The 16076-nt window shown below is 37.4% G+C and overlaps 1 protein-coding gene across 1 annotated transcript; it reads left to right on the forward strand.

Moving 5' to 3' along the window:
• Positions 1-1476: 1476 nt before the first annotated feature.
• On the forward strand, positions 1477-15444 carry LOC150081152 (general transcription factor II-I repeat domain-containing protein 2A-like). The gene is made up of 2 exons (XM_090380946.1): positions 1477-2025; positions 15358-15444. The coding sequence occupies exons 1-2, from the start codon at positions 1477-1479 to the stop codon at positions 15442-15444; spliced, it is 636 nt and encodes a 211-aa protein (XP_090237072.1).
• The last annotated feature ends 632 nt before the right edge of the window (positions 15445-16076 follow it).

Here is a 16076-nt window from a genome sequence, read left to right on the forward strand (position 1 = left end):
TAGGCGAAAGAGGGGCAATTTTCGGGTGATTCTGGCGCGATATCCAGGAAGATTTGCTAGTAAAGTATCAGAAGTGTATCCAACTACCCTTCTGAATGCAACTTTCGTCTTATCTGTAAAACATTTTGGAATCGAACACTATGGAATGCAAGTTGCTGCACGAACTGAGAAAAGCGCCTTCACTCTTACTTCGGAATCACAGCAGAAACGTCATTTAAAAACAATCGGGAATTACTTTTTCAATTTTATTCAATGGAAAAGGTATCGATCTCTCTCGTTTTAAAGCACATATGGGCAAACCCCGGTCCTCTATTTCTCTTGATCCGACCCTAATCTATTTCAGCGAAGTTTGTCTGATTCATGGTGGGAGAAAACATGGTGTGTTCTACTAATTCACATTCAGCTGACGTCATATGACTTGCGCAAAACACACCATGTTTTCTCCCACCAAGGTCTCTTTCTCACTTTGACTAGCGGCGTGTGTGAACGTGCTACAACGTGTCAGTTCGGTGCCTGCGGTGTAGAAGACAGTTTGTTTGACAGTTCTGAATATCGCTTATAAATTTGGGACAATGTCAGGGGGTTATGTCAAAAAAAAAAAAAAGAAAAGTAGATGCAGAGAATCGTCAATTTCAAGACAACTGGATGGAGGATTATTATTTTATTCTGAATAAAGGATTTCGCTGTGCAAAGAATCCGTATCTGTCAACAAAGAATACAACTTGAAGAGACACTTTACTTCGAGACATGCGAATCACCAAAAAACTGATGGACAACTACGAAAAGATGAAATACAGAAGTTGAAGAAGAACTTGGATACCCAGCAGCAAATGTTCAACGAGCAAAAAACGCAGCACCACAGCATTGTCAAAGCCAGCTTTGTGGTAAGCGAAAAATCGCTAAGCATTCTAAGTCGTTTGGTGAAGGAGAATTTATCAAAGAATGTCTGCTGGATGTTGCGAGTATAATACAAATTGTATGTCCTGAAAAGAAAAAGACCGAGAATATTCGTTTGTCGAGACGTACTGTGTCCGGCGGATAGAAATTATGGCTGATGATACCAAAAAAAGTTTAAAAGAGAAGATTGCTAGATTGAAAGCATTTTCAATTGCTTTGGATGACAGCACCGATGCCTCCGATACAGCACAACTAGCAATATTTCTTTGAGGAGTTGATGCGGATTTTAACATCACAGAAAAATTATTCGCGCTTCGGCCGTTAAAAGGAACAACTACCGGTGAAGAAATATTTGAAACAGTCAACACAGTCTTCGAGAGATTTGGGCTTAAATGGAGTTCACTATCTGGCATATGCACTGATGGAGCCCCTGCAATGGTTGGTGCACGGAAGGGATTTATTGGAACAGTTCATGAAAGAGCAATAGAACTACAGATCCATCAAGAAAATTTAACAAATTTTCACTGCATTATCCACCAACAAAATCTGTGTGCAAAATCGATTAAATTCACAAATGTTATGGAAGTAGCCAGTATTAACTTTATTAAGTCACGTGCACTTAATCACCGCCAATTTAAAGAGTATTTGGCAGACCTATTTTCGGATTATGAAGATGTGTCTTATTATTGTGAAGTGAGGTGGCTGAGTAAAGGTAAAATGTTAAAACGATTTTATGATCTGAGCCAAGCCATTGCAGATTTTATGGACATAAAAGGAAATACAATTAACCAAGTAAAAGATGACGAGTGGGTGTGTGATTTAGCATTTCTTGTAGATGTCACCGGATACCTAAACGAACTGAATCTCAAATTGCAAAAACAAGGACAATTGGTTCATGAACTGCATGGACGTGTCAAAGCTTTTTGTAATAAACTAAGATTGTTGGAAAGTCAGATAAGAGCTAAAAATTGTTATCATTTTCCTACTTTAGCAACTCATAAAAATATCCCTTATAATTGTTATGGAGAAGAACTGAAGGCGCTAACAGAGCAATTTGATACAAGGTTTGCCGACTTCCAAAACAAAGACTCCACATTCGCTATATTTGCTCGTCCGATGGATGCTGATGTAAATAATGTGCCAGAAAACTTACAAATGGAACTTATTGAGCTTCAGGCGGATTTAGAGCTAAAATCACAATTTAACAACATTGCTTTGACGGATTTTTATAAATTTTATTTGGCGGAAGAAAAATATACAAATTTACGCGCCTTTTCAAGAAAAATCATTTGTCTTTTCGGCAGCACATATATGTTTGAACAGTTTTTTCGAGGATGAAATACAATAAATCAAAAATTCAGACAAGAATAACGGAAGAAAACCTCGAAAATTCTACGCGATTATCCTTAAGTAATATTAACGTCAATATTGATAGTCTCGTAGTTCAAGTACAAGGCCAATCTTCACATTAAGTTGTTATGTCGTTCGTTATATTATAAGATTTATGTAGAGCTTTATACTGAAGCATAAATGAAATATGAAGTAATATTTCATTTATGCTTCAGTAACAAATAAATGAATGCTTCATCAATAAATAAAGTATGCTTCATCAATAAATAAATGAAATATGAAGTAGCAACTCGTTTTAATTCATTTAATATTATTTAATAATTTGGTCCGGCCCTTGACTTGGAGACAGAATGATAATTTGGCCTCCGAACTGGGAAACGTTGCCCATGCTTGTTTTAAAGGCTTAATTGTTACTGGATAAATTAACCGGGTAATTATGGGTGCTGAAATGATTGCGCCGTGTGAAAATAAGTGAATCGAACGAAACCAATTGAAACAATCTCTACGTACGCAAAATACGCTCAATTCTTCACAAGGGGGAGAGATCAGCAAATTGAAGTGGTTTACTTTGTTCAAGTTTTACAAGACGAGACCGTTGCAGACTTAAATTCCCCTGTCTCTCTACCCTTGTTCTATATTTCGCCTACAAAAGTTCAGCAACATTTTACTTTTCAGATTATTATACGTAAAAAAGCAAGTGGGAAAAAGGAAGGTGAACTGTGGACTTACCTCCCTTAAGCGGTGTGCAGATGTTTCCCCTACACAGCTGGGTTTATACCACGCAACCGAAAGCACAATCGCTTACACGAAGTATGTCCGCATCGATAGCGATGGGGGTTTCGGACACCTGCTCTCTTTGTCGCGCTTGGTATGTAAGTTTCGATCGTGAGTCGTCCAAGCGCCTCCTGACGTCACTGCTGAAAAATCGTTTGTTATTGGATGAACGGTTGTGGAGAGGACGAATGAGGTTTCGAGGTCCGACAAATTGCACAACATCTTCCCCCCCCTTCAGACGAAGTTAACTTACAATCACAGGGAAATGGGAACGTCTGCTGTATTTCCATTTTATTTCTTCTCAGTTACAGGAAGAAGAGAAGTGATTCCCTGTTTAGGGTTGCCAGGCGTACCCCTTTTCTGGAATTATATTTCCAAGATACCCCTTTTTTAAAATTTGAAATGGGGTATTTGGAAAAAGTTTAAATCATAAAACACCCTTTTTAGATGATTATTATTATTATTATTATTATTTAGGAAGAAAGAATTAACTGACGATAAAGTCGTTGTTGAAATGCACCCTCAAAGACTCAAAAAACGACATTCTATCCTATTTACAAAGAGGTTTGTAGAATATTTATATTATGAGTACTTTGTAACCCGACTTCTTTTTTATTTTAGGGTAATGTTTTAAGGCTCAGGCAACAAACTAAAGGAGATGTTGTATCGAAGCATGTGATATTTAGCTTAATGTTTAACGCATGGAAAAAGGATAGAAATAAATTAGACCTAAATTTAGAATGTTGAAGGAGAACTGTTGGTGAAAACCGCAAACGTACTAAAAAATGAAAAACTGTTAAGGAAAATTCCTCAAATGAAAGTATTGCTAGGTACATTTTCTTTTTGATAAAATAAATCGGGTTTATTGAATATGTTTTGTAAACAATTATGTAAAACATTCGACGTTAATATTTATAAAAAGTTTCCTTTAGTGTTTATAACTCTTGCAATAAAATTTTCCGAATTAAAAGCACGGCTATAATTCGATTAATTTTATTAAAATTTGACTAATTTTGCATTCCATGAACTTGTAAAAATCAACAGAATATAGAAATAAAATATTTGTTATTAAAATTGTTCGTTTTTTTTTTAAGATATAATGCGAGTACTCCAAAACGAGAAATGAATACCCCAAACATAAGCATGAGTACCTCGAGATCAAATTTTTAATCTAGTCACCCTATCCCTGTCCCATAGTTTTTACAAAGTACTTTGCAGAATAAAGGGGGTGGGGGAATTTCGGTAGTAAACACCTTATGCCTCTGGAGTAGATTTGGTGGACCCGGCAGTGGTTAAGAGAACTGTGTGTGTGCAGGGCCGCGTTAACGCTACTGCAAAACCGACCATGGCCAGAGGCTTCATTTTCAATGTAAATATTTCCTGAAGGAGTGATAAATATTTCTAATAATGATAATAATAAAAGAAGAAAACGTGTAATATAAAAGCATAAAAAAAAGTAAAGTGCAGCCATTATCAACCCACTGCAAGATGGAAGCCTCCTCAACAATTCATGCTGAGGGAAATGGACCATAATCTGCCACGCTGGTCCAGTGCAGGTTGGCAGATCGACCGTATTCGTCGACCGTATATAAAAGCATAAAAAAAAAGTAAAGTGCAGCCATTATCAACCCACTGCAGGGTGGAAGCCTCCTCAACAATTCATGCTGAGGGAAATGGACCATAATCTGCCACGCTGGTCCAGTGCGGGTTGGTAGATCGACCGTATTCAGCAGGCAGAGGCTTGAACCCCGGTCTACTCAAAGAGCGTGTGGAGCGTGTGCTACTGCACTCCCGCTCCTGCCCACTCGGCTACGGAAAACGTAACTTGTTAAGTGTGTAACTTATTTTTTGTACAATAAATAAGTTAAAAGTTTCTATTAAAATCGTTTTTGTTATTACTTTATTTTTCAAGCCAAAAAACATAACATTTTTGACCTCTTATTTTACATTTTTATCAGGGAATTATTGTTCACAATATAAATATGAAAACCTATGTAGTATTTCTATTTATATGTATGTGCAATATATACTGAAGAACGAGAATAAGAAATTCCCGCATCAGAAGTTTTCCCCTGTACTAGGTTTCATTTCTTACTATTATTATTATTAGCTGTATGGTACAAGGGAGCCTAAGGCTTATGCTGCACCAGCCAAAAAAAAAAAAAATTCTAAATTACCCTGAGAGAGAGAGACAGAGAAAACAAGAGTCAGAAGTAGAAAGAAATCACCAAGAAATAGAAGAATGATGATATCCAGCTCAGGATCCTGGGTGTGCCAAACCCATACTCACCAGATGTGAGCCCCTGGGGAACGTCCCAATGTGAACATTGTAATTTGTAAAATAATAAGAGGAGTTTACCTCAATATAGTGCGTAGAACACTTCCGTGTGATACTCTCCAGAAATTAAAACGAAAAAATCGAAAAACTTATTATTTAAAACCAATTTAACACAATTAAAATCATTTTAACACAATTAAAAATCAATTTAACGCAATTAAAAATATTAAAAAGAATCTAACGAAAATATTCAAAACGATTTTCCTAAGGAAGTAAGAAGGAAAATCGTTTTGAATATTTTCGTTAGATTCTTTTAATATTTTTAATTAAAAAGGAAAATAAACTAAATGCAACAAGGCATCTATATAATATCGGTGTAGATACACCATAGGCAACTCTTAAAGAAAAACTACGATCGTAGTGTGAAAGGCAACCACCGATGAAAAGCCAACTAGCTTTGAAACGGTGCTGTCTGGGTGGTGGTGGTGTTACCCACCGAGAATAAGTGACAATAGACTTCTTTATTCGAGGTAGTGCAATACCGGTGTATCTACACTGATATTATATATCGGTGTAGATATATAATATTGGTGTAGATACATTATATTATATATCGGTGTAGATACGGTGCGATGATATTATATATCGGTGTAGATACACCAACAAGCTCCTGTCGGCAGCCTTCTGGGCGATCCGGGCAGGAGCTTGTTGGTTGCCAAAATACGTCCCTAAAATGCAAATATTTTGAAAGGTGTCTCACGTCCATTGCTGTATATGGGCCTGAGTTATGGTCTTCAGCCACATCAAGTATTGTAAAAAAAAAAACATCTGGCAATTGAATATTAGGTTCTGAGGTGGTTGAACAGGATCCATGGGAACCCGCTCACCATCTCTAGGTCTATTCTACATGCAAACATGACACCATGGAAAATCAAAATTCTGGAAAAGAACCTCATCACTCTTGCCAAACTATGAACTAATGGGATTGATTCTCCCAACGTACAAGAAATCATCTTAGACTCAAGTACCCTCCAAGAGAGCGACATAAACAACAGTATAAAGGTGACCCCCGCTTAACGCTGATAATTCGTTCCCGAAAAACAGAGCGCCAAGTGAATCAGCGCCGTATTCGTGTAATGTAACGTACGTATTTGTGAGTTGCGGTCTATGCCATAGAATATTTCCTAATCAATAATAAAGGGTAGCGAAAAGACGCACAAATATCGGTCAAAATATATAATATTAAAAATTTGTACATATAAAATATTCTCCATTACATACGTATATAATTATGTGGAAAGTACTGTAACTACATTACGTATCAAAATTAAACTTAAAATCAGGAATTTATTAATCCGATGACCCCTGGGCTGTCGAGTTTTAGTAACTTTGGTTGATTTTGGGTTGTACTTTGGCTGTCTTCCTAGTAAACTAAAAGGGATTTAGTTTACAAGGAAGATAACGCTGCGTGGATTTTAAAGTAAAATCCCCGCAGCGTTACCACCCAACAACAAAGTCAACCGATCCTTCGCCGCTTTGAAGCCTGATGTTTTTTTTGTTTTTTTTTCTTCTTTCGATATGAAACTTCTTTTAGGTATTTGTTTCCAAAAAAGTCCTGTTTCACCTATGTTAAAAACTTGTTGAGAAGTTTAACAGCACTCTTCAATACTTTTTACAAGTTCTTTTTTGAAAGTTTCGACTCCTTGATCTGCACTCGCGACTTCTCCCTGGATTTTAAATCTATCTTCCCAGCCCTTACTAGCTTTAAATGGTTCCACATTTTATTATTATTTTTTTTAAAGGTGAGCTTTCTTCAGATCATCATATAGGCTAATCGATTTTCTTTAATAATATTTAACTTAACGGAATTGCGCGTTGGATATTACCTTCAATAAAATTATTTAGAAGTCTCTCCATTTCAATGAAGGATAGCCGGCGGCCTAGTTGCTTGCAGTGGGACAACTGTCTTTCCCGCTGCTAAAATTAATTCTTTTTTTTTTTATAATTGTCCTTACAGTGGAATTTGCCAGTCCTAAATTATTGCGCACATCCACTTGTCGTTGAACGGAATCGACTCGCTTCAAAACGTATAATTTAATTTAATTTTCAAATTCAGTATTTTTCTTACCTTAGTAGGCTTCGTACCGCTTCCAGACGTTGTTCCTTTTTAATTCTTATCCGCCATTATTAATCTTCGAAAATGTAACTGCGTTGCATTAATTATTATACAATGTTCGAGTAAACTAACGATGTCTAACACTGTACCGAGTGATGACTATACTTCGGATAAATGTATATAACGCAAATATTACAAGCAATATACTTTTGATAATTTTTTTTTAAAATGTTCATCTCGGATGAAGTGGTAAAACCCATGTTTAGTCTCTAGAGCAAAGTTTCCGGCATCCCCCCCCCCCCCATACTTCTCTTTCAACCCATGCACGGTACTAAGTACTATAGGTTTTGATACCTTTCGTGTTTGGGGTTTTCATAAAAATAAAAAAAAAAGTCCCTATAGTGCAATTAAACTAGCGTGAGAGAAATTTTCGCTGAGCGTGGGAAAATTTCGCAAGTCAGGGTGGGCAACTTTGCTATTCATTTTCAAGCTATCGACCACATCAGATGAAACGTTTTCGTTAAACTGTTCGCTGGTAAAAGACCATTATAGTGAGTTGTGACAGCGTTAGAGTGAGATATAGGTTATAATATAAAAACAGCGTTGTAGCGAATCAGCTTAGAACGAACCGCGTTATAACGAGGGCCTGCTGTAGATCGACTCTCGCCTTAGAGATATGTTCCCAGCAAACATTATGAAACATTTCAACCATTTGCAAATTAACCCCAACAAACTATTGGATGACAAGTATTTCCGGAAGAATATCCTGGAAGACTTGCATCGAAGCACCGAACTCCAGTGAATCTCGACAAACATGATCAAGTCACTCCGTCTACCAGTCCATCACATGCCATCGACAGACGCATAAAATTTTCTGAAGTTCAAAACCTTGGCTGTCTTTTAATAGACTGTAAACTGAATTTATATCGTAAAATTAATTAGTTCTCGGTATATATGTTCAAATCTAAGTTTTCTCCCTCTTGTAAATGTGTATCCATATGCTGTCCCAACTTCAGTTTACATACATTTAAGGTTCCATTAATGCTAAAGGCCCTAGGTCGCAGCCTATCCGTGGCTATCAACTGCAATGTTCTGTTAACTGATTCGGAGTTTACAGTAGATTGATATAGACAATGAAAAGAGCCCATTACATAATTTCCTTTCTTATTTTTGTTTTTGAACTTTCAATTTGGCCGCTAGGCCCCAAGTGAGGAAAATCGACCTTATACTTCCCATTTGTAAATCTTAATTACGTGAGTTCCCGTCCCTTCTACAAGGAGGCGTGCCACCCCTATCTCGCATTAGTGTTTTCCGTCTTCTAAATACTTCACTCTCGAAGTCATTAAAATATGCAAATAGGCGACGATCTGTGAACAGAACCCAGAGTTGCTGTTTCTCTAAAATACCAGTTGATCTTTCCAATTTAGATCTGACATCCAAATAACAATGACAATCCAGCATAATATGTTCAGTTGTTTCCGGTTCACCACAGACACATGACCCCCTGCTCACGTAATCTTAAAAATGGCAATTTATATGCCAATCCATGTCCAGTAATGAGGCTTGTGGCATGAAAACCAAATTGAAGCATGGCTTTAACTTTGGATTGATAATTTTATTATTTGGGGAAAACATAACGGACCGACTGCCTTTTTTTTTTTTTTTTCATTTTCCCAGTCATCTTGCCACATGTCCATTATTTGCAAGACAATTCTTTTTTTTCTCAGATTTCAAATCAATTTTAAAATAGTTCCTATTTTCCTTTGGGAAAAATGCCCAGAATATTCCTTCTAATATTGTTTTCTGTAATATAATAATCCAGCCAGCAAAACTCCGTACTGAACAGGAAACCGTCCAGAAATAATCTGTAAAGCTCCATTGGAGACAGTCCGGCATGCACGCGTCAACCCGAGAAGAGCGAATCTCTGAGCTTGAATCAAATATTTCTGTATAATAACATTATTAATTCTGTGAACCCAAGCTCCAGAGTCATAGGTCACGATTGGGAGGAACAAACAGTCATATAATAAATTTAACGATCGTCCTTTGATTCCCCAATCGGTCCTAACGATCCTCCGAAGCTTGGTATATAATGTTCGAATTTTGGTTTTCAAAAACTTGACGTGCTCAGTAAAAAAAGAGACGTTCCTCAAGATATAAACCCAAATACCTCGTGACTCTAACATACCGAACCGCATCCCCATAAAGTCTAACAGTAGAGGCACGATTTATACTAAGGTGCCCCTTCAGAAGCATCTGAACAGTCTTTCCTTAGAAATTTGCAACTTGTAATTTTGACACCAATTTTCTAGCATACGTAAAACCTCTGCTGCTCTGTTTTCAATCAAAGAATGAGAGTTTCTTTGTACTAAAACTTTGTACTTTGTACAGCTAAATCATCAGCATACGTTATAAATGTTATGCCGGAAATCTGTTTCTTTAAAAATTCATCTAATGCGATGTTCCACGCAAAGGGGTCAATCACTGAGCCTTGTGGGCATCCACATGAAACCTTCTTAATAATTTGAGTATAGCTTGTCTTAACAACTATTTCTCTAGAACAAAAATAACTCTTAAATACAGAATATAAATTCTGTGAGCAATTAGAAATCCTTATTCTATTCAAGATACCCTCCCACCATAGCCGGTCGAATGTTCTCCTGAAATCCCTTTAAGCATTCTATCCATGGCTTTAACAATTAATTTCATCCGAGCATTTTTCCAGCATTGGGGGAAGACTCCTTCTTCTAAACACTTATTAAATAACTCAACATACAATTCAGGTTTCATTTCATATGACTTTTTCATAACAGCAACTGCAATTTTATCTAGGTTCGGCGACTTGACATCCTTTCCGCGACCCATGGCTTCACTAACTTCTTCAATCGAGAAATTTTTATCCACATTCATTGATTGATACCGAGCATTTTCAATAATCATTTGTTGTTGTTCCAGGCTTTCATTCCCAATTCCAATATCAGGAAAGAGGTCTTCCAGAATTCTGACCACAGAATCGTGTCAAGTTAAAGTTTGATTTTCGCCAATTCCAATGGTATTAACAACTTCAGATAGATTTTTCTTATTTGTTAGTACTTTAAAAACAGTACTCTATCGATCTCTGGATCCTTGCTCTTCAACGTATTTTCTCCACTATATAATCTTAGCCCTGTTAACAGCTTTAACATATTGTTTCCATAGTTTGAGACCGGAGTTGAGTAAATTCTTGACTCCACCAAAGAACTGGCTTTGTAACCTTCTTCTTCTTCTTCTTCTTTTTCATACACGAATTACAAATTTTCGCTAAAGTTTCAGTCGATTTTCCGACATACTGTTCAGATGTTAACACTTGCCAATCTACTTCATTAACATACCTTATATACAAACTTTGTAACTTTGGCCACACTGCGTTTTTAATCAAATATCTCCCAGTATCACAACATTCTCTTATTTCATCTCTATTAACAATACTGAAGGATGTGCTGTTGTGATCACTGGTTATGCAATCTTCCGACTCCTAACAATTTTTAGCTTTATTCTTAATAGCATAAGTTGCCATGGTAAAGTCAATATATGACTTCCCATGGACGGTTGAATATGTCAGAGCGTGTTCTTGTGTATTTAATATCTCTATCCCGGAGGCATCTACAAACTCTTCAAGAACTAGTCCTCTTTCGTTAGTGTGTTCCCTGTCCCCGAGTGGAGAATTTGCGTTGGAGTCAATAGCAACTATCACTCCACAGGAGCCAACCATCTCGTAAACACATTCCAGTATTCCACATAAGGCTCAATATTATCAGGATACTGACAATATACTGACACAAAGTAGACTCTGCCGATGGCGCAGATCACCTCACAACATACAGTATTTTTGCTAGATAAGGCCGAAACCTTAGTAACAGCAAAATCGTTGGCTCTAATAATGATCGCGGCACCCGCGAGTCACCGTCAGATATAATCTTATACCTCAGTGGGCATCCTCTTACCTCTTTCCATGCTACATACGGCTTCTGAAGGAGGAAAACAGCTATATCATCCTTTTCCATCAAATAACTAATTCAAATAACTGTAGAACACTTACTTTTCTACCCATTATTAATCTTCTTTTTAAATATCCTTTCTGAGCTTTTCCTTTCAGTCCCTTGCACAAGACCAGGGAGTGATGACGATCCTGTTTTGATAGGCCTTCTGGGAATAGTTTTCCCAGAGAATACCTCGGTTTCGGTCATATTTTCTACTTGACGGAATATTTCTTCTCTCTCTCTCTCTCTCTCTCTCTCTCTCTCTCTCTCTCTCTCTCTCTCTCTCTCTCTCTCACATCCATAATATCTGAATCACTTGTAGTAGACATAAGTTAGTATTGTATAACATAAAATATGTTATACAATACTAAGCCCCCTCTTATGTTATACAATAAAATAGTATTGTATAACATAAAAGGGGGCTTAGAGGGGAACAGGTATCCTGTGTGTTATCAGACACTCAGCCTAAAACACTGATGGATCCAATATCTCTCTATTACAGAAGATTTAGGAGAAGTCCGGTTGGCCTGCCTCCCTAAAATCCACTCATGCACACTTTCTCGATGGTAAGCCCTGTTACGTCACTTAGGTGGCAACGAACGTGTAGAGTGGTTCTCTTCAAGACGCCTGGTCAGCGTGAAGAGGAAAAGACCAAACCCTCCAGCAATGAGAGCACAACAATACCGATCACTCATCGGTGAAGACAGGATATTAGAGCTGGAAAAGGAATTAGAAAATGTGAATTGGAATATCATCGGTTTGGCTGAAACAAGAAGAAGAAATGAATCATAAGTTTATCAAGTGGAAATCTGCTGTACAGTGAAAGGAGTGAAGGTGGAGTTGGGTTTCTGGTCCATAAAGATTTTAAAAACAACATTTTGGAATTCAAAAGTACATCACCAAGAGTGTCAAGACTAATACTCAAGATTTCTAAGAGGTACAAGCTAAAGATTATAATGATTTATGCACCAACATCGAGCCATGATGATGAAGAGGTTGAAGAAATGTACACTGAAATTGAGTCTTCTAGATGAGCAGAAAACCCACTACACTATTATTATGGGGGACATCAATGCTAATGTTGGAAAAAGACAAAACAGCCCAAAAAGGGGAACTATAGGAAATTTTGGAATTGGTGAAAGAAATAAAAGAGGTGAAAGACTTGTGGAATTTGCAGAATCTCAAGGAATGTCAGTAATGAACACTTTTTTCAAGAAAAGGGTGAACAGAAAGTGGACATGGAAGAGTCCAAATGGATTAACAACTAATGAAATCGACTTCACCCTCACTAACAGAAGATATATTGTGTGATAAAGCCCAAGAAACCTATAGGGAAACAGAAATCCAAAGAAGAAAAAAATGGTCAAGAAACACTTGTCATGATGAACCAAAGACGACAAATGAAGAGCAAGAAAAACACTGACAGGGAGAAAATTGAGTATACTGAGTTATGCAAAGCCATTAGAAAGAGACTCAGAGAGGACATAAGAAGATTTAACACAAGAAAAGTAGAACAAACATTAAGGGAAAACAAAAGATTTAAATCAGCAGCCATGAGCAGTAATACAGAAAGACAAATGATACTGAAACTGAAGAATAGCGATGGTGTACTTATAAACAGCAGAGAAGGCATAATTCAAATAGCAGAAGACTACTATAGAGAATTATACAAGGAGCGAGGGAATGATACCAGCAGTGGGGAAGATGGATTGCAAAGTAGCAACACATACGACATACCCGACATACCCGATATTCTTCCTGATGAGGTAGAACATGCATTGAAGAAAATGAAGAATCGGAAAGCCCCGGGGGAAGATGAAGTTACTGTAGAGTTGTTAAAATTGGGAGGAAGAGACATAACACAAAAACTGGCAAGGCTCTTCACAAAGTGCATTAGAAAAGGTGTGATGCCTAAGCAGTGGAATAATGCAATCATAGTTTTGCTGCATAAGAAAGGAGATAAATCAGAAATTGGAAATTATAGACCAATTAGCTTGTTATCCCATATCTACAAGTTGTTCACAAGGGTCATTACTAACAGATTAGAAAGAATACTTGATGAGAATCAACCGAAAGAGCAAGCTGGCTTTAGGACAGGATTCTCAACTATGGATCACCTTCATGTAATATCACAGCTAATGGAGAAAGCAAATGAATATAAAACACCATTATGCCTAGCATTTGTGGATTATGAAAAGGCATTTGACTCCATACAGCATAAGGCAATGTTTCGGGCACTGGAAAGACAAGGCATAGATACTCCATATATTATGATTTTGAAGAAAATATATGAGAGTGCTACATCCTTTATTAGACTAGACAAAGACAGTAGCAAATTTAAAATCGAGAAAGGAGTTCGACAAGGAGACACAATATCTTCGAAGCTGTTTACTGCTGCCCTTGAGGAAGCTTTCAGAAGATTAGACTGGTCGCAGAAAGGAGTCAATGTGAACGGAGAGTACCTAAACCATTTACGATTTGCAGATGACATTGTGGTCATAAGCCACGACCCCAAAGAATTAGAGGAAAATCTTAATCAGTTATGCACAGTTAGTAAGGATTTTGGACTAAAGATGAATATGGCTAAAACAAAAGTAATGATGAACAAGTATGCCACGGAAAGGGAAATAATGATTGAAGGAGCAGTAATTGAAAGGGTGGAGTCATATACTTATCTGGGACAAGTTATTAGCTGTAATAATGATAAATGGCTGGAAGTCAAGAGAAGAATAAATTTTGGATGGATAGCATTCAGGAAATATAGTCACATACTGAAGAGCAATATCCCAGTTTGTCTGAAACGTAAAATAATGAATCAATGTATACTCCCCACCATGACTTATGGAAGTGAAACTTGGGCACTCACCAAAAGAATGGAAGAGAAGCTAAGAACTACACAGCGAAGAATGGAACGAATTATATTGGGAATCAGACTGTTAGATAAGAAGAGAAACACATGGATTAGGCAGCAAACTCAAGTAAAGGACATTCTTATCAAAACTAAAGAACTAAAATGGTCTTGGGCAGGACACATAGCTCGAAGACATGATGACAGATGGACTAAGAAAATAACAGAATGTTACCCAAGAGGAGCTAGAAGAAAACCTGGAAGACAAAGGCGGAGATGGATAAATGAAATTCATGAGTTTTTGAGTAGTAAATGGACAGCCAGTGCTCAAAACAGAAGGAACTGGAAAGTTGCTGGAGAGGCCTTCATCCTTCAGTGGATTGAAAATGGCTGATGATGATGATGATGATGAACATAAAATAACTTATATACAATTTAAAAGTCGAAATCAAACACGATTAATGACAAACTATATACAATATTTACAACTGTTAAATCAAAGAGCAAGGAGCCCTCATTACAACAATAGTCCCCTCAAAAGAAAAGAAAAATCTCTCCCAACTTCAGGTTGTCAAACATTATCTATTGTCCTTTTAATGTACAGTAAGTATATATGTATGTCTTTTTCATTTATAATTCTATGTACACCCTTCTAGCCAACCAGCTGTCCAGGGGATGAAATCAAGCTTAATAATAAACTGAATAATAATAATAATCATAATAATAATAATATAGATATAGTAACCTATTTATGTATTCATAGCTGAGGGAGAGACACACACAAAAAGTCGAAAGCTTCTGCAAGTATTTTATTTTATCAAAAGAAGCGAGCGCAGCGAACAGGGGGCAGAGCCCCCTAGTAATTATTATATTAATAATAATTAGGGGGCTTTGCTCGCCAACCCCCGCGCACGGTGTTCTACGTAAAATATAGAGGTATGACGGAGTAAGTCAAATCTTTTCTACATAAAAGACACACCTGTCGAAATGCATTGATGTTCTTTCTCCCGCTTTGTACTCCATCCTTCAGCTGTCTCCCTCACTCATGCTTTTTTTTTCTTTTGTTCTCCGTCAGGAAGCTCGGGCGACTCCTGATGGAGAGCAGCCGGAGTACTGTGGACAGCCTGGCTCACCTCCCAGTGGTGGCGGCGGGCAATGTTGAGTCCCACTAATGGTGCCCTGTGGCCAAGAAACCAGCACAAACAACAGAACCCAACACTTTACTGGCGTTTATAGAGGTTCTGTATTCATCACAAGAGTATTGACGGTGCAGTTGTAGGAAACCATAGGTGGCGCCTTACTCAAACACTATGCCACTATGATCAATATCTAATCAAGAAATGACCTATGTAATTATTTACTTGTACGTTTGTAGTGACGTAACCACCTCGCCCACGTACCACCTACCCACACCCCTCTACTCCCACTGGTTACCCGACCCCCACACGCGGCATTCTCAAGGTGGAATAAATATCACTATGTAATTATTTACCTGCATTAACATAGGTCACTTAGGAAAAGGCCTTTTGCTTCGGGTTCTATAATGCATGAAGAATATTGTTGCATCCATGCCATGCGTGGTCATGTATTACAGAGGTCGGTAAATGTTATGGAGGCAGTTATCTTTCAATGGAAGACAATAATGTAATTATTTACCTGCGCATTTGTAGTGACGTAATTTCCCCGTCCTCTGGGTCCATTGGCTCGAATAAATATCACTATTCGATATAAGACAAATTAGATTAGACATATCGAATATTTCGATAGACATATCGAAAGTAACGAATACTTACA

The sequence above is a fragment of the Mastigoproctus giganteus genome, chromosome 9, assembly GCF_048544385.1.
Source record: "Mastigoproctus giganteus isolate SK-2022 chromosome 9, ASM4854438v1, whole genome shotgun sequence".
NCBI classification, from domain to species: Eukaryota; Metazoa; Arthropoda; class Arachnida; order Uropygi; family Thelyphonidae; genus Mastigoproctus; species Mastigoproctus giganteus.